The 25,042-nt window shown below is 39.4% G+C and overlaps 3 protein-coding genes across 6 annotated transcripts; 2 read left to right on the forward strand and 1 right to left on the reverse strand.

Annotated features, from left to right (window-relative positions):
* The first annotated feature begins 1,248 nt into the window (after nt 1-1,248).
* LOC115748720 (cell division control protein 2 homolog) lies at nt 1,249-6,265 on the forward strand. 2 transcript variants are annotated; one of them, XM_030685316.2, is made up of 9 exons: nt 1,253-1,391; nt 1,984-2,026; nt 2,124-2,308; nt 2,676-2,796; nt 2,893-3,066; nt 3,824-3,987; nt 4,692-4,779; nt 4,882-4,935; nt 5,855-6,265. In XM_030685316.2, the coding sequence occupies exons 2-9, from the start codon at nt 2,018-2,020 to the stop codon at nt 5,942-5,944; spliced, it is 885 nt and encodes a 294-aa protein (XP_030541176.1). In that variant the 5' UTR covers nt 1,253-1,391; nt 1,984-2,017; the 3' UTR covers nt 5,945-6,265. The 2 variants fall into 2 exon arrangements, with proteins under 2 accessions (XP_048138532.1, XP_030541176.1); XM_048282575.1 differs by lacking the exon at nt 2,893-3,066 and having other exon boundaries at nt 1,249-1,391.
* Nucleotides 6,266-7,238: 973 nt separating this feature from the next.
* On the reverse strand, nt 7,239-8,206 carry LOC115748721 (mitochondrial import inner membrane translocase subunit TIM14-3-like). 2 transcript variants are annotated; one of them, XM_030685318.2, is made up of 3 exons: nt 7,997-8,206; nt 7,702-7,889; nt 7,239-7,539 (listed from the first exon to the last, which is right to left on the reverse strand). In XM_030685318.2, the coding sequence occupies exons 1-3, from the start codon at nt 7,997-7,999 to the stop codon at nt 7,383-7,385; spliced, it is 348 nt and encodes a 115-aa protein (XP_030541178.1). In that variant the 5' UTR covers nt 8,000-8,206; the 3' UTR covers nt 7,239-7,382. The 2 variants fall into 2 exon arrangements, with proteins under 2 accessions (XP_030541178.1, XP_048138623.1); XM_048282666.1 differs by lacking the exon at nt 7,997-8,206 and having other exon boundaries at nt 7,702-7,937.
* A 2,693-nt stretch (nt 8,207-10,899) lies between these two features.
* On the forward strand, nt 10,900-23,963 carry LOC115748716 (probable cyclic nucleotide-gated ion channel 20, chloroplastic). 2 transcript variants are annotated; one of them, XM_048282351.1, is made up of 14 exons: nt 10,900-11,067; nt 11,812-12,338; nt 13,181-13,372; nt 14,157-14,255; nt 15,349-15,486; nt 15,983-16,112; nt 16,188-16,231; nt 17,074-17,328; nt 18,234-18,379; nt 19,351-19,428; nt 21,912-22,041; nt 22,834-23,077; nt 23,163-23,325; nt 23,577-23,963. In XM_048282351.1, the coding sequence occupies exons 2-14, from the start codon at nt 11,826-11,828 to the stop codon at nt 23,692-23,694; spliced, it is 2,250 nt and encodes a 749-aa protein (XP_048138308.1). In that variant the 5' UTR covers nt 10,900-11,067; nt 11,812-11,825; the 3' UTR covers nt 23,695-23,963. The 2 variants fall into 2 exon arrangements, with proteins under 2 accessions (XP_048138308.1, XP_030541168.1); XM_030685308.2 differs by having other exon boundaries at nt 10,901-11,067; nt 15,983-16,231.
* The last annotated feature ends 1,079 nt before the right edge of the window (nt 23,964-25,042 follow it).

Raw genomic sequence — 25,042 nt, forward strand, 5'->3', positions numbered from 1 at the left:
GGCGTAGCTCCAACAGCGTGGCGGCGCCACCGCCTATTGCCAGAGGGCCAACCCTTGACAGGCGCGAGCGAGACCTCTACGGCCCAAGCAAGGGTCAGGCCCAGATCTAGGTTGAGTGTACCTAGGTCTAAGCGATGCTAGCCCTCACTTGGGGCCAACGACCATTGTCCGATTTGGGCGAGGCATCGCCGACTCTCGCCCATATTTGATTGACGTTGGTTCTTGCCTGGGACTGTGAGGGCTGGTCCTCGCTAGACTTGTCAACCCTCGCTCAGATCTGGGGTGAGGGTCGTGCACTCCCCCGCCTGCATGCCCTTGCCGAGGTATTTAGGCGACTCCAATAAGATGCACACATGAGCTCAAAGGTGGATTTGGACTCTTCTTATCCCTGCGTCCCCAACGCTTTCGTTTTTTATTTGCTCATTGGCGAAATATCTCTCAAAAATGAAAAAAAAAAAAGAGAGGGGTTAAAGTTGGTTTATTAAACCATATGAACGAAAAGGTGAACATGAACAACAAGATATAAAATAAAATAACATAAGGACATTAATCTAAACTAAAACTTAATCGACCTTTTTATGCAAAAAGTCTATCATGATCTTTTTGGAGAAATCTCCACTGCATAAACGACTCTCGATTTCAAACAAAAAAAAAGGTCCTCGATAAAATACACATTGCATGAAACAAGAACTCTTGATCATTGACATGATTCGTACATCTCTACTTCCGTTGTCAAACCATTTAACATGATATACTATCTATACGATCCTCATAAATATTTTAATTTAGTCTAATGTAATCCTTGTAGTGAAAAGATCGTAAAGCGATTCAATTCAAAACTTGCAAAATCAAAAATAAAGAAAACTAGGCATTGGTTTCTTTATGAGTTTCCTAATAGTAATTTGGGTCGGATGGCGAGAAAGTACTCCACCGATGAAGCACGACATCGTTGTTTTCTTCAAAAGGGATGGAATATGCCGCTATAATAAGACAGCAACATTAAGAGCTCTTGTCTTATAATTTCCGCAGTACGAATTTTATTTTTGGTCGGCACATTCTAGAGATCGAAAACGGGAAAAATTAAAAATAAAAGAAAAAAATTCCAAAGCAAAGGTGAACAGATGTACGCACTATGCATACAGTATCATAAGAGTTGGAGGGAAAAAAAAAGTCAAGTTAATGGAGAAGATTAAAATCAAAATCTAGTCAAACATAATACTGACAGAAAAGAGCGCTTGCGTTGACTTCTATGCAGCCTATCCGCACCCGCTCTCCCTCTCTGCTCTCGATTTGGAAGGAAGGAACCAAATAAAAAGGCACACGCAAACCCGCAGAGGGAGAAGAAGACTCCGCGAGCGCTGGCGCTAAACACCCGCCATTTCTGCAACCAGGTACTTCTTCTTCTTCTTCTTCTTCTTCGTCACACCCCCTCACTTGCTCTGTCGAACGAGCGAGCCTGTCTTCTCCGGAATCTCTCAATCCGTACGCGCAATTCGATGCTGTAACGGCGATGGTCGAATGGTCCCTCTTAGTAAAATGGCGCAATGCGCGGCGGTCGATCACTGCTTCGCTTCGTCGTCTGCGGGTTCTGCGGCCGGACCTTGTTTGATTGGTGTTTGGGTCCGGTTCTGTTGCCTCTGGGATCTGATCTGTCTGCTTCTATGGCGTGAGCTGCGATTGAGAGCATTTTAGCGATTAGATTGTGCAGATCGTCGTCTCCTGTCGATTTTCAGAGTTTTGCCCATGTTAAAGTGCATAAGAAAAGCTTAATTAAGGTTTTGGCTCGGTAGTGCATGGGTTTCTTGTAGAAAACGTGGTGTGTTGCTGAAAGAGTGTGCAGCAGAGCAGAGTCGAGCTGAAAGATAGACGAGGTGTTCTTTTCCTGCATTGTCCACGGCATTGGGTTGGGTAACTAGTGTATTAGGAGCTGCTTTTATCATGTTTTTTTAAGTTCTCATTTAATTTAATATTCATATAATGCAGTTCTGGCGCCAGAACGCCTTTTAACCTGGGCTGGATGGATCAGGTACTTGAAAATGAGGTTGTGTCCTTTTTTTTAATTATTATTATTATGTATATTGCTCCGTGGTTAGTCTGTGACATAAATTTGTTCAATCTTTTAGTACGAGAAAGTGGAGAAGATCGGTGAAGGAACATACGGTGTAGTGTATAAGGCCCGGGATCGTCTCACCAATGAGACTATAGCTTTGAAGAAGATACGCTTGGAGCAGGAAGATGAAGGAGTACCGAGCACTGCAATCCGAGAAATCTCTCTCCTGAAGGAAATGCAGCACGGAAATATAGTCAGGTCTCTTTCCTGTATTTCTGTATCTTTGAATGTTGGACATCTTTGCAATGACAAAGTTGAGGCTGCTTTTCATTAACAGGGAGATAGAATCTCCACTAGGAGGTAAAGATGATTACATTTACTCCTCAAGTGATAGCCTAGTTCTTCTAGGCACTGTAATGCAGCTATAAGCACATTGACCTATATTTTATTTCCCCAGCATACGAAATGAGTGTTTTCCAGTATTGTTTTCCAAACGCATTAGCCTTAACTTTTTGCTCCTATTGATCTTTTAATCGTTTTTATTTGGATTCTCATTCCTATTATGCTTAGCAGTTTTTTGTCTTATAGTCTCATATATGAACACTTGCACTTTTGTTTATGGCAGGTTACAGGATGTAGTGCATAGTGAGAATAGGTTGTATCTAGTTTTTGAGTATCTGGACTTGGATTTGAAGAAGCATATGGATTCATCTCCAGACTTTGCCAAGGATCCACGTCTGGTAAAAGTGAGTGAGCTGTTTGCTGCTATTCTAGGAGGTCCATACCTTTGTGCTTGAAGATATGATCATTCTCTTGAGATGAAAAGCAATCTTCCTTTGCAGATGTTTCTTTATCAAATACTGCGTGGAATAGCGTACTGTCACTCACATAGAGTTCTCCACCGAGATTTGAAGCCTCAGAATCTGTTAATTGATCGGCGTACAAATGCCTTGAAGCTTGCTGACTTTGGACTTGCAAGAGCATTTGGTATTCCTGTTAGGACTTTTACACATGAGGTACCCATGTCAAGTACTGTCTTGGTTGTCTCATGGCCATATCTTACCACATGTAGTATATCCTTCTCATCTTTTGTTTATGTACTGCTAAATTTTGGATGGATGTTTGTTCTAATCTAGGCATGTTCTTTGGGTATAAAAAAAAAAAAAACGTTGGATATTTTGACTTCAGGAGTATCATAACTAATTTGTTTGGAGTCTTTGGTTCTATCTTTTGCACAAAGCCCAGTAGGGAGATTCCTTTTTTTTTTTTTTAGAATTTTCCTGGTGCTACTTTGCTATCAAATAATGTCGGATAATTAAAGTAAAATGAGAATGAGTTGGCTTTCTTGTTGCTGAATTTTCTGAATCTTCTGTTTTGGTTCTGCCAATTCAATTCCTCTATCAAAGAAAGGTATCCCTGCTTGACAAATCACATAAATTTTTGAGAAGTTGGAAACTATGGATTTGCACAAAGGGAAAGAGACAAACATTAGCTGCATAGTCAAAAGCTGTTCTTAGCATGTTTCATGCTTTTAGAATGTCTTCCATAGTTGTACTTGTCCATAGCCTATCGAAATCTAGGGCACGTTTCTAGTTTATTTTTGGGTACTTTTGATTATCCAAATGTGAGGCACTACGAACACTTTAGACGATGCTGTTGAAGGGTCGGATGCCTCAACTTGTGACATTGTGAAAAGGATTGTTGCTTACATCATCTTAAACTCTGATAGTTTATAGTTTGGTATAGATTGATATTGGCGGTCTTTCTTTCTAGGTGGTGACTTTATGGTACAGAGCACCAGAAATACTTCTTGGTTCTCGTCACTATTCTACCCCGGTCGATGTCTGGTCAGTTGGCTGTATATTTGCTGAGATGGTGAACCAACGCCCTTTATTTCCTGGAGATTCTGAAATTGATGAGCTGTTCAAGATATTCAGGTGCTACAGCTCTTTCAGAATGATTTGCTGTTCCCTTCGCAAGCTTTTGACCTTATTCGTTGTTTAGAAGTTAGTTATTAATGTGGTCTGTTGTTATTCATCAGTCCCACGATTCTGTTATGTGTATGTGCGTCTGCTGAGCACCTGCTCCACCAAAGACACACGCCATGGTTATATTTCAGGAATTCATGATTCTGCAGACCATCTCATGTATCTATTTGCGTGCCTGTCCATATAAAATTAAGTGGCAAAAATGGTTCTGGTTCAGCAATGCTACATTTGTCAGTGACTTGAACTATCGATATCATACTCGATGATGGTTTTGTTTTCAATCTTTGACCTTCTTATAGGTCTTATATACAAACTTACTGAGGATATCTTTAACTCTTTTGGGCTGATATACAACTTTCAGAACCACATATTTCAAATGGCAATCACAAAACATTTGAGCTGCCACAGTATTTTCTTTTACTAACCCCACCATATATAATGTTCAGCAATGAAGCACGCTCTGACTTCTGAAGATAGTATTTCATTTTGTCCTGACTGGATCAAATTTGGATTGAGCTTTGGATGTTGGAATTCTTTTTCCTGGATTAATAACTGATCCTGGCCATCCACGTGTGCTTATATAAATCTTGGTAGTCAAAACTTAAACAGACAAACAGGCAATAATCTAAATTACTTCTCTTCCTGCTATGAAGGATCTTGGGCACGCCAAATGAGGACACATGGCCAGGAGTAACTGCCCTGCCAGATTTCAAGTCTGCCTTTCCTAAGTGGCCTTCGAAGGTACTTGGCTCACGTTTTATGCTGAACTTTTGATGACCTTGCTATTCGATCATGATAATGTCTTCTCAAAAAAGTATTGAAACATTGGATCCATGCTTTCAGAATCTACAAGATGTGGTTCCAGGTCTAGATTCAGCTGGAATCGATCTTCTATCTGTAAGTTGCAATCCTAAATACTCGTCCTTTATGCACCTCATTTTGAAATGTGCTGTGTGATAATGCTGAAGTAAAGTTGGGAAACTTTGGAACTAGTGCTTTTTCTAGAAGTTTTCGTTGATGTTCTTTTAGGTCTAATCTCTAAGTGGAACCAAAGTTAAGCTCTACATCAACATCCAGCAAACATCTCCAGAAATTATGTCGGAGGTTAGCTTATCTCGGACAGGAATAACAAAGAGTATAATTGAACTGACAACCACCAAGTCATGGCCCTCGAAAGGAAAAGGAAAATGAATGGAAAAAGAATAGAAAAATCGAGACCTCTGGGCACACAACCCTATAGGATGCTTGCTCTTCAAATTAAGCTGGGGTTTAGGGATGGGATCGAGAATCCAATTCCAGTACGGCACTTTGAACATACAGCACGACCGTCACTGTGTGTCGTGTCTCAACGTTTATTTGCTATTTTTTGCCTTGTTCCAACTTGATCTACCTTATACCCATATCACTGTATCAAGCTTGGCTTAGAAAAAGAGAATGGTGCACAACACATTTGACTTCTGTCCTTATGCATGATTTCCATCAATTACCTGGCTACCTCAGGAGGCAAGTTGGAAGGCTTAGGGTCTAATTAATGTAACTTTGGGCAAATAGATCCTTGCAGGTAGGAGAATTTGAAACAGTGAGATAGAACAAATTGATGATTCAAGTGTAGTTTCATTAACCTTGACATTTCCTGCATATCCCCTTCCCAAATAATGACCCGTGTTCTGAGCTCTCATTATCACTACGTTTCACATTTATTTTTCCTGCTTTCGTTTGTTTCTTAAGGAAAGTTGAACGAACAAAAATTATGACATAGAACTTCATGGCTTACTAGATGATAACGTTGTAGCTAACGATGCTGCCACTTATCCAGAAAATGCTCTGCTTGGACCCCAGCAGAAGAATTACGGCCAGGAGTGCTCTTGAGCATGAATACTTCAAGGACATTGGATTTGTACCCTGATTATCTTTTTCCATTTGGTCAAGAGTGTTATATATTGGCGTGTGTAGGTGATTCTGCTCTTCTTTTGAGGTGTGAGTTGTGCTAGATCCCTCATATTCACTTGTTGCAGCTTCTCTGAAGCCTTGGACAAATCAAGTAGAACTAAACTCGGCAGCATCAGATTTTCTTATCCATACCTTGGTGCTTGCTGATCCCATTTGTTTGAAGTATACATTAGTGGCTTTCCTTCTACTATTGATTTGGATCTTCCATCTTTCCCCTTCCCCTTTTGTGATTTTGGCTTCATGGAAAGCATATTATTTCAAATGTCTTTGTCTTTTGGCATAAAAACCGTACTCTTTTCTTTCGAAAAACTCTTCTTGGTCGTTATATTTGTTCCAGTTCCTCCTGCACCAGATGGTTTGATATCATACAAATTGTTCCGGCAACATTAGTGTGCTTTTATGAAATATCATCATCTTCAGATGAAATTTGTCTTTCTCAAGCCATGGTTACTCTCCAGCTTCTGTATATCGTTCTTGCAAACTTCATGGCAGAGTGTGGTTTATTTTTCTTCCTGTCTTTCTATTTGGCCCCCAAGCTAAGCAGTGGAAAAGTGTATTGCTAGCACAACTCCTCCAGGTCTTCAACGAACTACTTTCCCAGACGAGGGTATCAGTTTCCTGGAGCCTTCGTGTTGCCCTATGGTTCACCATAACTACCCACCCCCGTCACATGCCTGCCGTGCATCTGTCATTTGCGTTGATTATTGAACCGTCTTAGGACAGCTTTCTCCCAGTCTCTCATCTCTAAGTACTGTTCGCATATGTACTCCCAAGAATTGCTTTTGAGAAAACGTCAACATAATGTGGCCATGCTAGAGCGTGCGATAATTAATCCCGTCAAACAGGTGAATTGAATCGGATTTAAATCAAGTAATAAATAATTTGACTCGAATAGATTTATTTAAGCCGTTTATAATCAATTTATTACATGTCGAATTTAATAAGCCATATTTAATCCTACTCATACTCAAATCATACCATACCAAATATATTTAATTCAATTTATAAAAACTTATACCAAAACTGTGATGAGAATGCGGAGTGAGCGAACACGAAATTGAGTAAGGACGAGAGAGATGATGAGAAAGTCATACAAATATATTGAATAATAAGTAAGTTGTAGCCACTTATGACCTAATTAACATTCATATTATGTTTAGACCAATTTATTGAAGATAACTAGCTTATATAACAATTCAGCCAACGATATATTATATGGTTAAAAAAATTGATTTATGACAAGTTTTGACGCAAAGAGAGATCAAAATTGTTATTGTCAAATCGGTACACAGGAATGTTAAGTACGAGAGGATCATGCAATGGAGAGTCCCTTCTCGACATCCAGCGTTCAATCTCCATCCATCAGCTACCTGTCCGATACCGCCACACGGAATTCAGAATGCAGAACCGGAGCCTCTCGTCTTTCCCATCAACACATCCTTGGCCTCGTTGATCTTGGAAGCCAGATATTGGCTCCCGCCGGCATCCGGGTGATTCGCCGCCACCACTCTCCTATAAGCCTCCTTTATCTTCTGCATGGCCGCATGCTCTCTGTCATCAATTTCACAGCATCAGCCAACGCAAGTCGCACAGGTCAAAGACTAGAACGAGATGGGAAAAAAGAACGTGAGTGAAGGAATTGCACGGCGCTCAATATTTCAGGCGCAGATAAGACGTGGATTGCCCGGACTTGGTGCCGGGACCAAAATTTACCTTACTCCTAGGATCAAGGCGGCCTCGCGGCGGGTCATGGCGGGCTGGAACCCACCGGGGTAGAATCTCCGGATGCGCGGGATTGCCGGGCGCGCCTTGAACGCCTGCCACGCTGCGATCATGTATCTCCCACCCAACGCGGCGGCCGCCACGGTGGCGCCCACCACGAAAGGCGACGTGACCGATGCCTGATCAACGAAACACGATAAAATCTCTGTCATATTCCATTGCCACGCTCAACTCAACCCTGAAAACCAAACAGCGTGAGAAAATAGGCTGCAATTGAACTACTTACCATTGCGAAATCCGCGAAAACTCCACTTCAACAGCTGCGGAAAATAAACAAAATCCCAAGCAGACGAGCGAAATCAAATAGCAGGAACCAGCAGCGACGTGCAGAGGCTGATTCTCGGAAGTTATAAACCGACCTTTCTTTGTGAAGGAACGATATTTAATACAAGAACTATGACGCTAGAGTTTGGAGCTTGTGCGGCAAGAAAGAAGCCTCCAGATGCTATTACTGCCTTTTTTCTTTAGTTTACCGAAAAGAAAACGAGAGGGAGGCGGCGCCGTATGTTTCAACGAGGAAAGAAAGGATGCTGGGAATTGGGCCCTGGCCCGGGCCCTACGGCCCGCTTATTCTCCGGGTTGGGCTGGCCGGAAAGTTTGGGCTTTGGACATTCATTTCAATTTTTTCCCTTGAAGAAAATTGGGATGAATCTTTCGTTTGATTTGAGAACCTACGTGCTTGCTTCCGTGGCTTTTTTGAATCTTCAAGTCAAATAGACCCGGAAATTAGGTGGGAACTTTTCAATGTCGATTGTTAGAGAGGTTTTAATAGTGAAGAAAAGTTTGATTTGGTAAGAGTAATTACTGCACGGAGGAAAATGACACAAATGTATGAATTTTAACCCAATATACAATATAGTCACTAAATTTTAACCTAATATTCAATATAGTCCGTGAATTTTTAATTTGTTCAGTGTTGTCCTTATACTTTGATACATGTCCAATATGGTCCTTGGACTATAACAAATGTTAAATATAAAATTAAATAGATTAAAAGTTCATGGATCACATTGCATATTGAGCCAAAGTTGATGGATCATTTGTCTTATTTTTCCTTCTATTGGGACATGGTGAGTCAACCACGACCACGAGGCGGTGGCTAGTTAAAAGAAAAGAACAGTCTATGAGGAGATGAGTTTGCAACCTCGCGATGTCCGTAGAATTCTCGAAGCTCGCGTAGCGTCAACGAACGGGACATCATGTCATGGAGCTTCGTCGGAAACTCACCTGAAAACCCAAAATTAAAATACACAACAATGTGTTCCCCCAACAGTCCGGCCCCCTGGACCTATGGCCACATATTTGTAAGGTTTTGAAGACTCGGTCATCCCGGGATCGAGCACATGTCTCCTGTTGTGAACGGTCTTAGTCCGGGTTCTGAAATTACAAATCTAACCACTAACCAACGTCACGTGTACGTTGATACCACTTTTTTTTTTTTATTATTATTATTATTATCGTTTTTTATGTTCCCTTTTTATTTTTATTTTTTATTTTTTTGAATTAAACAGATGAGTGTGAATCTGAGGATAATAGTCAGACAACTCACATCGGTGTCATGCAAGTTGCGGACGCCTAGTCTGGACCGAACACAACTGGAGCGAATTTCTGCCTCGCCTTCGAATCCCTTGACCCACAAAAATGTCTTGCAAGTTGGGGACGTCAAATTTTTTTTTTTTCAAATTCGCTCGGTCGGATCCATCCCAGCTGTCCGATCCATATCACATAAATTTTCTTATGTGAAACTTACACGTCATCTGGATGATCAATGGCCGTTCGAACTCGGTCATCCAGTAGACCCCGCCTTTGGACAAGAAAGTAATGTTCTAATGTATGACCGAACAATGGAACTACGTGGCCTACTTTCAGTTGTTTGCGAGCCTAGATCATTCAAGTATCGTACCGATTTACACAAAGACTAGGTCAAACTTTATGTATCCACTTATCTAGATAATAAGGGTTTTTCGAGTCTATACGATACGGGTTATTATAAGTTTATAATAAGGGGATCTCAATCTCATATCATGGTAATTCCATCCCCCAATGTGTACGATGCGAGCTTTGACCAAAAGGTGTCTTTTCTCTCCTTTTTTTTTCCCCTTAATTTAGTATTTTTCCTGAACTTATTAGTTATCAAATCAGGAACAAAGAAAAGGGATTCGGGTCTTACGAGGACGGCGGGACACGAAGTGGGACTAAGGTATAATTCGGGATTTGGGTTTGAACAGGAGCTTCGACAAATAATCAAATAAAACAAATGCGAGTCCGAGATAGAGAAAATAATATAATTTATGCATACTGCAGAAAATAAATGTGACGCTTTTTACAATTTAAAAAAAAAACTCATTTTTAAACAAATAAATAAATTTAAATAAAAAGCGAATGAAAAGTCAAAGAGGCGTTTTTCTTGGGTCAAGCCTTTGTCGGATCGTCCCACCACCCTCTCAACGCCAGTCCAGGCAACTTCCTACGAAAGCTGCCTACTCAAGTAATGCCAAAATTTCGACCCAAAAAAAAAAAAAAGTAATGCCAAAATTGTTCGACCCAAAAAAAGAAGAAGCAATGCCAAAATTTGACAAAAAAAAAAAAAATAATACCCAAAAAGATAAGAATTATAAATAATATCAATTTATTCTGAATCTTAACCATTAGATTGATGTATCCGACACCTACTGATGTGATGGAAAATAATTACAAGGTCATCCAAAAATATTATAACTTGTCTTCAACTTATTTGGTAAAAAAAATATTTTTTCGATAATTTTTTAAGTTTTTGTTTTCGACGATTTTTTTAAGTTAGCGAGTCTGTTTAAACTTTGATCGTTAATATGTCCATTCGGTCAACAAAATAGATTTGGCAGGTTAAGTTTTAGTTTCGATATGCTTGCAGTGCTCGTTAATTTGTTTCCGCACGACGTGAGAAAGAATCCAGTTCTTTTCCTTTCCAGCTAAGAGGTCTTCCTTTCTTTCTTTTTTTTTCACCTGTCGGAAAAATAATAAAAACCGAGTCTTTGCGGCTCTTGCACCCGGTCAACGCTCGTGGTCTTTGTTCGCAATCACTCGGCCTGCACTGGTCTCCGTTAGAAACAGGAGAATCCTCCGCTCCCGTCTCCATTCCCATTTTTGCTTCCTCTGTTTTTCCTCCGTTGATATTCCATCGCGTCTTCTTCATCTTCTTCGGCGTGGAGACCGCCGGAACCAGAGAGAAAGACGAGCCTCCCCCCTTCGGGTCGGCGACTTTGGTTCTCGAGCTCGCGCTCTCTCCTCTCGCTGCCGCTACCCAGTGACAGGCAGCAGGTTTCGACGCTCTGGGTATACTTGTTCCTGCTTCGCCGCTTCGGGAACTGATCGGTACTTTCGGGCGGCGAAGTTGGTGTGTGTTGTGCTTGAACTGTGCGTATTGGCTGTGTAAATTTGTCGAAATGCGCTAGTTTTCGCCGCTTCTCTGTGTAGATGCCTGTCTCGGTTGATGATCTCTGCAGTTAATGCTCGTGTCCTTGTATGTCCATTTGTTATGAAACCCATGTACACGTATTTAACAGCATGTGACGAGTGATCGGTAGCTTTTAGCGAATAATTAAGTATACAACTCAAATCTTTCGATTTCTTGTGTCTTTTCTGTGGTTTTAGTCAATCTGTTTCCGGTGCCCACCAGAATTTTCTTTGTTTCTTTATCCTTTTATGTACCTTCTAGCATTGGGGTCTTAGCATCAGGGCGTGTATTTTGTCGAATTGATTCCCTTCACTCTCATGGCACCGCCTTTGATCAGTTCGCGGGTGTGGCCTTGATCTTGCTAATACCATGAAGTTTCCAAAGAAGCATTACTATTGGAGGAATAAAACTGCGAAATCTTAGATTGAAAGAGAAGTTCTGTTACAGAACTTCCTCAGTTTCCTTTACTAATCTGGATTTGTTCTGACAGGAAAAATAGATTTGATTTAGTCGACTTACATTCTCCGTCACGTGTTTAGTTTAGTGAAAGATAGTCTGCAAGGTTGCTTTACTGCATGTGTATCCTGATTAAATGTTTCCTTCTGCAGATTTACTATGTAAAATGGTCGATAATGAAAGAGATGAAGTACCGATGCTGTTGGAAATGCAACACCAATTATCAGATGATCCTAACAGCTCTCGGCTGCAGTCATTTGTATCTAGGACCCGGAGCGCATCAATTTCCATCCCTGCGAGCTCCATGGAGCCACATGAAAATATACCTAATCTAGTAGGTTATACTGGACCTTTAAGGAGTGAAAAGAGGACGCCTTTCTCACAAATGAGTGGCCCTTTATACGTCAGTCACGGACCTGAAAGGACCTTCAGGCGTAACCATGGTTTGCCTGGAAGCAAGGCAGTGGAGTCACAATATATGCAAGAAAAATTCCCTTCTTTTGGTATAAAGGATCGCCTCGACTCCACTGATGACCACTATGCTGTCAAAAATGAACATTTACTGAGGTCTGGGCAACTGGGGATGTGCGATGACCCCTACTGTACAACTTGTCCATCATATTATAATAAAAGAGCGCAACATACGAGTTTCAAGAGTTCAAGTATATTTGATCCCAAGGTAAATACCATACTTGCAGTGCCTTTTGCTTTGTTTGATTAGGTCCCTTGATGCCGAATGCTGGAAATTGTCAGTTTTAACCGTCATTTGTAGAAAATGAGAAATCGCAAGTTTTATCTTCCCACTTTCTGATCACATTCACTTCTCGCTTAGCAAATTTTTGTTTTACTATTATATTCTGCGACTACTTAATCTATTTGCTTTTTCATGTTACTGCTGTCATTTCATTTTTGGCTGAATTTTTTTGCTGTTGTCAGGAACCAGACATTGTTTTTCCTAGTATTAGTTTTCAACAGAGTGTTATTTGTGGCAGTCATATAATCACCATTTTAGCTACTTATTCGTGATTTTATTGCTGATTTCTATTCATTTACATGCTCCTACTTGTCATTCTGATGAAACCATCTACTAATGAAACGGATTAACCTTTTTCTTTGCTCTCTTTTCATTAGATGTCTCCTGTCTAGTTATGAATATGTTAAGGTACATCTATTCTTGCCGATCTCATGCTCTATTTTCTTATTGGCTGGAAATTCATAAAGAGCCGTTTGATTTGGCTTAAAACAAAAGCAAAGGCCTAAGATTTCAGATAAGTTGGTTGCAGTATCATGTAGGTGATGACTCTATCTCTAAGATTGAGCACAACTTTTTATTAGTGTCAGACTTGGCAGTTGTGGTGACGATGATTTCAAGAGGTACAACGACTATCTGAGATTGACTTCACTATCAAAGATGCTTTCTTTGGAGCACATTTTATATGCATTATGCTATATCTGATAGGAGGATATGTGAATTCACCTCATCTAAGTAAAGATGCTTCTCTGCTTAACTTTTACTTGCAGTTTCACAATGCTCTTTATGGGGATGCCAAAGGTTGGGCAAGGAGGTTCTTATCTTATGTCAATGCCCACATTCCTGGTGTTATGAATCCTCATGCTCAAGTTGTCCAGCGGTGGAATAAATTTTTTGTCATTTCTTGCTTGCTGGCTGTCTTTATAGACCCATTATTCTTCTTCTTGCTGTCTGTTCAAAAGGTATGGCTCAGTTGCTTATCTTCCTGCTGGCTTACTAGCATTCTCAAGTTCAAATGGCTTAAAAAATATTGGTGGTGGTGTCAATGCAGTTCTTACTATGCTCTTTTCTTTTTTTCTCGAATTCCTAAATAGTCCCCAAGTGAAGTTGAAATTTTTCCCATTTTTCACACTGCTATAAACCACCTATTTCAGGTTAAATTTTTTCTCCTGCTTAACAAGTTTTTACTGTCATGTTAATTTTTCAGATATTCTTCACTTTACCGATTAAACTTCTTAATCGTGGTTTGATGCACATGTAGACCTCCAAACTACAATCCAGTGGTGTAGCCTAGGTTTATCTTTCTCTATAACCTAATTCTTTCATACTTTACTTCTGATTCTCAAAATTTGACCTTGGCACAATATGTTAAATCTCCTTTGGCCAGGGCTGATCTAATCAACCGAATTTATCTCCTCTTTTTCTTTTGTTTTTTCTTTGAATATATTTTCTGGAAGTCATCAAACCTGTTTAGGTTGGCATCCCTTTTGCATTTATTGAGTAAATATAATAGCCCAAACCCATTTTAACTACTCTCGAGAAAGTCCTGATCAAACTCATTATCCATTTCGTGACTTTCTGCAAAAAAAAGGTCATTATCATATGTCCCCTAAAATTTCTTGTTCATTTGCATTTTGGCTTTTGTGCTTGTACTTTATTGGTCTCATAACTTTTCTTTTGCAGATTCAAACAACCATCATATTTGCACACAATTACTTCCCTTCACTGATCCATCCTTAAATGCAGGACAATATGTGTATAATATTAAACTGGCACATGACAACAACAATTGTTGCTTTCAGAAGCATGACGGACCTCATATACCTATTGCACATTCTTCTTCAGGTAGGCTGCTTTTCACCAACTTATTGGATTGTTTTCTTTACTTATTGGTGATTTTAACAGTATCCTTTTATTCTTTATCTTACTCTTTTCATCCATTATAGATTTTGTTTTTGTTTCCTGTAACAACTTTTGAATGCTTCAAGGGGAAAACGTGTTTTTCTGAGGATACCTACATGGTGTTATATGAATGTTCTGCGGTTTTCAATTCGAGTACTCAAAAGTAAATTTTTATTTAACTGTATCCACTTTTGTACTCCATTCAATCAGATACATATTGTATACTTGGACAAAGTGAATTGCAATGCTGTGTGAAAGGTTTGACTACATAGCTGATGCATAAGTCCGGCCACAAACTTCTTGTCCCAGTTTCTCAAAAGTTTCTGTACTTGAGCATCATCATTCTAAGAAAAACACAAGTATTACCAAGGAACTCACCTTGCAGGCATTCATCTTCTTATGTGTGAAAAAGAGCAGAGAAAAAATGAGACAAGTGGTTCTATCTGTCATGCAGGTTTTTTGGATGGTCGAAATATTTGCTAGAGTTTTTTGCATTCAGAAAAAAAGACTCAATTCTTCAGAGTGGCTGGTTACACTTAACTGTTTTGGACTTCATAAATTCGGAATTCTCAGGTCCATACTTCCTGAAATAGTAGAGTTGATAGAAACCCTCTGTAGTGGATGACTCTTCTATCAGTGTGATGTCCCTTGATACATTCTTAACGGAAACATGGTACTCATTTTCCTTGGAAAAAGATGAGTCAATTGATGTTTAACTTTTGGAAAGGCTTGCTGAACTTTCACTCAAAATAGCTGCATTGGAGGAGCTTAAGAACAGACTTCTATGAGATAGAAAGTTTTGCCTCTCTCTCATTGTCAGTCGATCTACTATCCAAATTTTAAATTCCATATTCAGCACTTTATTTAAGTAATGACCATAAATGTGTCGGGTTGGTATTTGACTTGGTGCTTAACTTCTATTATGCCTTACTTCTTCATGAAGAAACTAAACTAAGGTGCAATGCTGTCATATTAGAAGCTTTCAAGGCTGCCTTTTGAGTCCTTGATGATAGGTTTCTTTGGCAATTTCTCGCAGTTTAGGTTGGCTTATGTAGCTCCTGAGACTAGAGTGGTTGGTGCTGGAGATTTAGTTGACCATCCAAAAAGAATTGCTCTCAATTATCTGCGAGGATACTTCTTCATAGATCTTTTTGTTGCATTTCCACTTCCGCAGGTAATTCCTTATTTCTCTGATGCATCAACCTTAATTTGTTTCTGAATTATATTGATTTTTGACATGCTTTGATCCATTTGCGGTCGGCAGTGTGAAACGAATTTGCATTGGATTAAATGTGCTGTCAAGTCAATTTGCATTACAATTTACAACTTTACTGGCCGATCACTGCAGTGTCATTTGCCTTTAGAGAATCTAGATGTTATTGCTTCTACTTATTGCGAAGTGATCACATGTTTGTAAATGGATCTATTGTCCGTTTCAATACTCTCTGAGGAGCTCTCCCCAAGCCTCCACTCAATGTCTTTTTCCAAGACTGACTTGTAATATGTGTTAACATCCTGAATCTATATAACATATAGTGAGGTGATTGACCCTGCCACATCTGGTGGTGTCAAAGAAATGTTCCGCCGAGTGAAATATAATATCTGCCAGTTTCATCTGTTGGTATGACTTCTCTCTTTTGATAATCAATTACTTGCTCGACTGTTTGCAGATATTGGTATTGATAGTTTTACCAACATTCAAGGGTTCGTCTGCAGCAAATTATGCAAAGAATCTTTTACGTGCAGGCGTTCTTGTCCAGTACATTCCCAGATTATATCGAGTTCTGCCCTTCCTTGCGGGTCAGTCTCCTACTGGCTTCATTTTTGAGTCGGCATGGGCAAATTTTGTCATCAATCTTCTCATGTTTGTGTTAGCTGGCCATGTCGTTGGATCATGCTGGTACCTTCTTGGGCTGCAGGTGGGTCGCATCATATGCTTTTCTCTTCCTAATTTGTTCTTATGTACTAGAACCCCAGAAAAGTAAGGAAAGTGTGTCAGAACTCTTGCTGAAAGACTCATTACCATCATTATGCCTCTTTGTTTAGTTCTGTTGCCTTTCTGTTTGATTGTTAGAGTATATCCTTTCTGTAAGATGTTCATTGGGGTTGAACTCGTTCACAACCTGTTTCAGGTTGCGTTATACTTAACAATAAAGCTAAGCCCATGTCCACGGATTGAGTTCTCTAGTCATGTCATTGTCAAATTTCATAACTTCACTACCTCTTTCAGATGAATCATCCATGTGGTCTTGGAGTGATATATGCCATGATACTGGCATCTCATCTCCACATCACGCTGAGGCTGATGCCTCTAGAACCTTTAAAATTCATACGTGTCATGCACTGTACTTAGGAAACACAGTATGTCATTTCAAAGCAAAGTTATGACCATACAAGCATGGCCTTACTAATGAGCTAACTTTGAAGTCAAGTTTTTTGATCAAATTTATTCACATAAAGATGGCATATGAAGATGGTCAACATCCATGGTTGTGGACTGCAAATGATTATGTAGCCACAATGTCTAATCACAAGTTATTTTATGTGATTATACTATACGACCTGCAGTCCTCATACTATACATCTTCCTTCTTCTTCTAGGATTTTGAATCTAAACACATAAGAATGGGCTCTTCATTTCTATCTTCTGTTTAAATGCTGTTAAAGTTATTCCAAAAATTAGTTATTGAATGTGAGATTTTTCCAAAGAGCAATCTTTTCTTTGACTAATCTCTCTCTTTTTTTCTCTACATTCTGCCAGAGGGTTAATCAATGTCTTCGGGCAGCGTGCAAACCAGACCTGTGTAACTTTATGGATTGTGGACATGGAGACAAAATTGCGGAATTCAAGGAAAATAAAACATTATGGAATAGCTGGAAAAAAAATCCGAATGCTACTGCTTGTTTCAACACCTCTGGTGGTTTTAAATATGGTATCTATCAAAGCGGTGTTGAGCTTACCCTACAAGAAAGCGTGGTCACAAGATACGTGTTTTCGTTGTTCTGGGGATTCCAGGTACTTATGCATGTTTCTTATAAGTTTGGCTTATTTCTCATCAGGCTAAATGATTCACCGTACAATAGCCTAGCAATGCATTCAAAGGAAGAGGCATTTTGCCCTTTTTCATGCTCTTTATCCTTTTCCTCGTAAAATTGCATGGTGGAGGCTACGTATTGAATTAGGATAAAGCTGTAAATCAATTTGTGCCCTGCCTGAAGGTGGGAGGGCAATGAACAAACCTTGTTCTTGTTTTATTATGATTTTCCACTCTTGGCAATATCCACTAGAGCAAACACGCTATTGAGCTGCAGCATAATGCCGGTTGATTTCTTGGGATATATGGAATAAGATGCATGGCTTTGTGCTGGATGAACCCCTGGAACTTTTGATTTTCCATTAATGCAGGTCAAAGCTGCAAATTCAGAGGACTCTCCTATTCATTTTATCACTTGCTTTTTTTTTTTTTCCCTTAATAATTCCATTTTAATATCACCATGCTTGAACTCCGGAAAGATTGAGGCAGTAGGGCATATCTTGGTTGTAGGAGTCAGTTGGTTTGCTTCTGTTGACAATAATAGCACATCAAATGATGAGGACAGAAGAGAAAATCATTGCTTGATATTCTCTTTTTTATTTTTGAGAGAGAGGAATAATAAGTACTAACCAGAATAGGGATTGCTTTTGGATATTGTGTGTTAGGAATATCTACCAGCCCATCTTGATTCCATATCCTCTTAATTCAACCTAAACTTGTTGATTATTTTTCTTCACTATTTCTGTGGTTGCAGTTGCCAAAATGGCCAGCAGAGAAACATTCTTGTGTTGTTATGACATCATGCAATGGATATCCTTTAATTTGAAGATACAATCTGTAAATGTTTCTTTCACATTGAACTGATTTTCCATGTCCAATTTTGAAGCAAATAAGTACTCTAGCGGGAAATCAAACTCCAAGCTACTTTGTCCCGGAAGTCCTGTTTACCATGGGCATTATTGGATTGGGCCTCTTGCTCTTTGCTCTTCTCATTGGAAATATGCAGAACTTCCTCCAGGCTCTTGGAAGAAGGTGTGATCTCTCACCTTGACAATATTTTTATGTTGACAGATCCGTTCCTTAATCTTTATCGTTGTATTTGTGCAAAATATTCAAATTTATCTGATTGATACAATGATGACCTTCAAAAAGAATTTATATTGAAGTGTATGCGTGATGGTTTTTATGACTTCCAAGACAAACTGTTTGACAATGCTATCATCTGGGATGATGACATTCTTTGTAGATTTCATGTGTGAGTCTTTTGGTGTCGGCTTTCAGATTTCATGCTTTAGTTATGTGAATATTGTCTTAGGCGGTTGTGTTTTCATCATGGTTTCGTAGCTTATTGGCATGCATGAATATGAGTTATTGGTCTTCTGGTAATTTTCAATCTTAAGTAACACTGAGCTGATGTGGCTCTGATGATTCAGACATTATAACAGCAGCGAATGCTTATATAGGTTAGCTTCAAGAATTCATGAGCAGATCTAAGTTTTGCTTTTAAGCTGGTTCGGTTCAAGCATGGTTAGCTACCAATTGAAATGGAGTTTGCCTGAACATACTTGCGGTGTTTGGACGCTTTATTCTATCTCCACTTATGAAAGGGCAAGCTGATACAATAGTCGTTGCGATGTGAAGAGCTTTGCTTGGGGAAAGAGAAGGAACATGTATCACCGTGCATCTGCCAATTGTAACCTGTACTGTCACTTGGGAAAAGAGAAGGTCCACCTAGGCTATGTCTAGTCCTTCAAAAAGTCTTAACATCTCTTGGCACAACATACTGAAATACCATATCAGAAAGCATCCCCAAGGGGACTGATGAACCTTATTAGTGCTCTGCATGCAAACCTTTCTATGCACCTCTGCTCCCAATTTGTGTCTGTTCTTTTGGCCAATACTGATTAAGAATGTTCATGGTGACCATTAGTGCACCTTTTTGTTGCTGGACATCTTGGATGTAAACTAACAGCTGACTTTTTATATATTCCCAATCCTCCCAGGAGGTTGGAAATGTCATTGAGGCGTCGTGATGTTGAGCAATGGATGAGTCACAGACGTTTACCTGAACAGCTAAGAAGGTAAATACGACATTTCTTCCTACATTTCTCATTTACTTCTTCTTCTAAGTAGAGACATATTAATTGCATTATACAGTACCCTGTTGGCATTTTAGCTGCTTGAATATGGTGGTGAAGATTAATAGCTATGATTCTCAGAAGCAAACATGACTTCTTACAACATCTTGCATGGTGGGGTTGACAGAATTAGAGGGTTCTATCCAATTTATACTGAATGATGAGCTGAACGCATCGTGATAAGTGAATTGAAAATGGTACAGGAAAGAGACCTTTCATCTATGAGATTGTTAGGCTATGGGTTCATTAGAACTTGTATGTGGTGTTTGATATGATGTTGGATTTAAATTATCGTCTCTATTGCCTACTCATACATATTATCATTGTTTTTGTGGTTTCTCATATTATTGACCATACTGTAGCTGAGAGGTTTTTTCTTCATTTAGTGGGTTTACATAGAAGTCTCTAAGCCAAGTTTAAGTCCACATGAGATTTTGCTGTAAATTTGATTCTCTATGAAGTTTGATGCAGGGGTTTAACTGAAGATGTGTGATGGACAAGCATTAGTTGGTAAAATGAGCTCTAATAGAAGGTGATTTGTTTAAATCAGTAACTCAGGGGCTTAAACTAGGTCGATTTTCGTATTGATGGTTAATAAATTTGACACTGGGGGTCCACGAGTCATCAGCAAAGAGACTGCACAAGCATACATGTGTCCTCTGCCTGTGTTGTTTTCTTTCTGCAACCTAATGCTTACTGTGTCTCTCTGTATGTTACATTCTGGAACTGTTTCCTAGAGAATGTGTTTTCTTTATTTACTGATACATCCGCTACGCTTATCAGTTTCTCGATGAATTTCCTGTTGCATCTTGGATAAGTTGCTAGCTTGTAATGTGAGGGGACTGGACATGTTTTTTGTTGTTGCTTGAGCCAGTCATGTGCTAGTGTTATATAATGTAGTTCTGAGCATCCAGATATTTTTCCCTAATTGTGGATAAGCATATATATTTAGCAAAACAAAAAAAATAAGCATATAGATATATAGGTTCAACATCACCTTTATCCCAAACTAGTTGGGGTCAGTGGTCGATGAACTCAAAATAAATAAAATAAAATATAAGCAAGACCGATTGAGAGAAAAGAAATAATTATATAAAAATAAAAATATATAAATATATATAGGGAAAAATGGACTAAAAAGGACAGTCTGGAATATAAGAATTCTGCCCCTCCACAATGTTAATAGCGTTCCTCCACTCCATCCTAAGACAAACCGTATGCCAATCTATTTCTCACTTCATTAAATCTTATTTTATTACTTTCCCCCGGATAAGTTTCGGCCAACTTCTTCCTTTCTTCATGTCATGCTTTCGGTAACAAACTTCTGTTCTTACCGGAGCATCTAGGGATCTTCGAAGAATATGTCTAAACCATCTCAATTTATGTTCTCTCATCTTTTCGCCACTCGATACTACTCCAATTTTTCGTCGAATATCTTCATTTCTTATCTTATCCATCCTTATATGACTACACATCCACATTAACATCCTCATTTCCGCTAGTCCCATTTTATGCTCATGTTGCTTTTGTGCTGGCCAACATTCATCTCCGTATAGCATTGCAGGCTTTATCTTTGTTCTATAAAATTTTCCTTTTAGTCTAAGAGGGATTTTGTGATCACACACAGTAACTCTAATTTACTGCACTATTTCATCCAACCTACTCTGATTCTATGGCTTACATCCTCATCAATCTCTCCCCCCTTTTGCAATATGAATCCCGGATATCTAAAAGCATCTTTCTTGGGTACCTCCTGTCCGAGCGTATTCACGGATTCTTGATTTCCTTCTCTTGCCGTGTCGAACTCGCACTTCATGTATTCAATCTTACTTCGACTTAACGTAAATCCTTTAGTCTCCAACATGCTTATCGATAATTCTAATTTAGCGCCAATCCCAGCTCTGGTCTCATCAGTAGGCACAATATCATCTACAAATAGCATATACCACGGCACCTCATCTTGGATATCTTTTGTTAGCTCATCCATAACTAGGACAAAAAGATAAGGACTCAAAGCAAAACCTTAGTGTAAACCTACTATGATTGGAAAATAACTTGATGTGCCCTTACAAGCCTTTACACATGTAGTAACACCATCATACATATCCTTGATTGCCTTTACATACTTTGAAGGTACTTTTTTCTTCTCAAGAATCCACCACAGAACCTTTCTTGGAACCCTATCATACGCCTTCTTGAGATCAGAGGGGTTCATCTCATAAAAATAGCTCTTTTTTACAGCCGGCTCGCTACGCCCGACGTAACCCTCCTCCTTTACTCTAGCTTGGGACAGGCTATGTAAACATACATAGGTGGAGTTAGTGAAGAAATGCTGATGTTGATGTTGATATAGATATACAGGTTATATCCAATAGGTGCTCTATGGTGGCTCCTTTTCAATTGACTGAAAATTCCCTATCATGCAGAAGAGTACGCCAAGCTGAGCGATACAATTGGGCTGCCACTAGAGGAGTCAATGAAGAAATGCTTCTCGAGAATTTTTCTGAAGATCTCCAGAGAGATATTAGACGCCATCTCTTCAAATTTGTGAAAAGAGTAAGCCCCGGGACTGAATTGAAATGAGTGTGGAATTTAGTGCAAGTTTTAAACCCTTAGATATCAGTTCTCTATTTTGTAATTACTTAGGATAAGCAAACTTTGGGGCCAAAGAAATAATTGAAGTTCACTGCTGTTGTGACTGAAGATGAAAGCCATGTTTTTAACTTAAGCTTCTTCTCTCTTTAAGCATGTGCAGCCATCTGAAACCAAAAGCGACCCCCGCCCGCTATGCTTCCTTCATAGGTCTTCACTTAGAAGCTATCTACTGATATTCGTAGCATTTGCTCAATCAGCTTACTAAATTATTGGATGATCAGTCTTTAATTTTTAGGTGATCAAGTACTTAGATGGATACTAAATGGAAATTATGTTAAAGGTCTTATTTGTTGGTTGTTAGTTTCTAATGATAAACATTACCAAGCTTGCATCTAGATGCACATCACAGAGACAGCTCAATGTGGAAAATACAAAAGAACAACATGGTTAAGATTTCTATGGCTTGTCTCTACATCCACAAAGACTGCCACTTCCGAGAATAAGCTCTAATCCTTTGGAAAATGGATTTTTTCAAACACAACATGACTGGGGACGGTTCTGCCGGGTCCAGCCAATAATTACCATCTCTGCAAAGAGAAGTGTAGAACTCGAGATCTCTGAAATATTTGAGGGAAAAAAAATAAAACTGTTGAAGCAACCTGGGATTCCAGACATCAAAAATTTGGCTACCATGATAAGCCTGGACTAAGTTTCACCTCAAGACGTGTCAATATCTGTTGTATTATGTTGCAGGTGCGGATATTCGCAGTAATGGAGGATCACATCACAGATGCTATTTGTGAGAAGCTAAGGCAAAAAACATACATCAAAGGAAGCAAGATCCTGCACCCTGGCGTTCTTGTTGAAAAGTTGATTTTCATTGTCCGCGGGAAAATTGAGAGCGGAGGGGAAGACGGGGTTACAAGTTTATGTGAAGGAGATATATGCGGGGAAGAGCTTCTAGCTTGGTGCCTTGAGAGTTCTTCTATATGCAAAGGTACAAATTGCAGTCTTTCTTGAAAATCTTTAATTATTGAATGACTGGACATATGAAGAGCATTTCAAAATCTGTGATATTGAAGATGGACGTAAGATAAGACCGCCTGGAAACCGGTTGCTGAGCAACAGGACTGTGACGTGTGTGACGAATGTTGAAGCCTTTGCACTACGAGCAGAAGACCTTGAAGAAGTCACCAGACTATTTGCAAGATTCCTGCGCAAGCCAAAAGTTCAAGGAGCCATAAGGTTCTCGCTCTTTCTTAAAAGATGATTTAGCACTACTATATATTGGCAAATCAAGCATATCGTTAATCGGCAAAAAAATAGAAACTAAGTTAACTGTTTTGGATTCTCTCTGTTTCCTGTGTACATTCTCTTTTTGAACCTAAAGGCAGGAACAGCTATACTTGGTCCCAGACTTTGTGATTTGCTCCTACATGGACGGCATAGACAATTGTTTGCATTGTGCAATCGTGACAAAAATTGCCTGGTTGCAGGTATGTATCGCCATACTGGAGAGGACTTGCGGCAACTCGCATTCAAGTCGCTTGGAGATACAGGAAGAAACGACTAAGTCGTGCCGACACTTCCCAGTCAGAGCATCCTTCACATTAGCAAAGTATATTGATGGCATACACTACATTCGTCCGCTCTCTGTATTTATATTAGGTTCCAGTCACATAGTGACTGCAAACTATAATAGAGGACATGTTGTAAGCGCATAACGATATAGGCATGCAATGTAAATTGCTATAACGGATCGGTAGATTCTTCTACACAAATGATATACAAGGGATCAGATGACAATTGCTTTGTTGGAGCGTCGAGCACATAAGGGACCACGGCTGTGCTTAATACGACCACAGTGAATTGGAGATCGGAAATTGGGATGACAAACTACAACAAATGCGGTCACTACTCAATATTGCAGTCTTTTGTTCGTTACCGTAGATTCCTTCGGACCAGATGAGAAGGTAAAGAGTTGATATTAACATGAGAAAGGACTTTGTCGATAACAGAGTAGAGGGCCTCACCCTTCTGTTATTATGTCAGAAATCCATTGAAATGTTAGAAAGGTCTGAAATGTGAAGTCATTTGCTCTGTTGAAGCATCCAGTCACAGGTTGCTTCTATGTGTTTTAATGAGGCAACGTCTGGTTAGGATGTCTTGAACCATATAAAAGAGCACCAGACGCCCAATTACTCCAAAATGCATTAGTTTTGCCATTGTTTTCTTCATCCGTCTACGGGAATGTGTTGAGAAGAGCTGATAAAGAGCATAGAGTACACTGAAGGGGGATGGGGAGTGAATGTTAGCTCATGGCCGTGATTTGGGAAAAGGTCAGAAAACACAGGAGAGCTCATACTCCATATAGAAGAAGACCAAAATGACATTCTCATCTCATGCAAATACAATCTATTGTTCGCTTGCATGCACCACTGACCTATTCAGTTGTACAGTATCATGTGCACTGAAAATGATGACCATTGTCAAAGAGCATTCATAAAATAGCAGAAAGAATTGGGCACCTTTCACTCTACAATTTCTCCATCCGTTTCTCAAGTCACTGAGTGATATTTTGCCTTGCTCGTCACTCGAGATGAAAAATCCCGGATTTGGAAAAATTATAACTTTGTTAGTTCATCTTTTCATTCGAGTTATTTATTGTTAAAGTTTTTCTTTTGAGGGGTCTGTCCTATCATTTATTGTTAAAGTTATAGGGTACTCTAGTGTCTATTCCGGTTTCTCACATGAATAAGGAGACGCCATTGTTGAGTTTTGTTAAAGAGAGGTAGGCTTTGTCAAAATGGGTCATAAGTCCATTTCTTAATGCATATAAGAATGGTTGAGTTGTTATATGGGTTGGTTATATTTAATAAATGAGTCTAGACATAATAGGAGTGTTAAATGAGTCATAAATGGGTAGTATATATGTCATAAATGGGTTTACAACATATTTAGG

This window comes from Rhodamnia argentea, chromosome 1, assembly GCF_020921035.1.
Source record: "Rhodamnia argentea isolate NSW1041297 chromosome 1, ASM2092103v1, whole genome shotgun sequence".
NCBI lineage: Eukaryota > Viridiplantae > Streptophyta > Magnoliopsida > Myrtales > Myrtaceae > Rhodamnia > Rhodamnia argentea.

Excerpts from the sequence above, each read along its gene's own strand:
- LOC115748720 (XM_030685316.2), top strand. Across the intron at positions 2,309-2,675 it reads CAGCACGGAAATATAGTCAG|GTTACAGGATGTAGTGCATA; the intron begins GTCTCTTTCCTG and ends TGTTTATGGCAG. Across the intron at positions 4,780-4,881 it reads TTCCTAAGTGGCCTTCGAAG|AATCTACAAGATGTGGTTCC; the intron begins GTACTTGGCTCA and ends CCATGCTTTCAG.
- LOC115748721 (XM_048282666.1), bottom strand. The coding sequence starts at position 7,922 with ATGACAGAGATTTTATCGTGTTTCGTTGATCAGGCATCGGTCACGTCG. Across the intron at positions 7,540-7,701 it reads GCCTTGATCCTAGGAGTAAG|AGAGCATGCGGCCATGCAGA; the intron begins GTAAATTTTGGT and ends AATTGATGACAG.
- LOC115748716 (XM_030685308.2), top strand. The coding sequence starts at position 11,826 with ATGGTCGATAATGAAAGAGATGAAGTACCGATGCTGTTGGAAATGCAA. Across the intron at positions 15,487-15,982 it reads TTGCATTTCCACTTCCGCAG|ATATTGGTATTGATAGTTTT; the intron begins GTAATTCCTTAT and ends GACTGTTTGCAG. Across the intron at positions 22,042-22,833 it reads TCTTCAAATTTGTGAAAAGA|GTGCGGATATTCGCAGTAAT; the intron begins GTAAGCCCCGGG and ends ATTATGTTGCAG.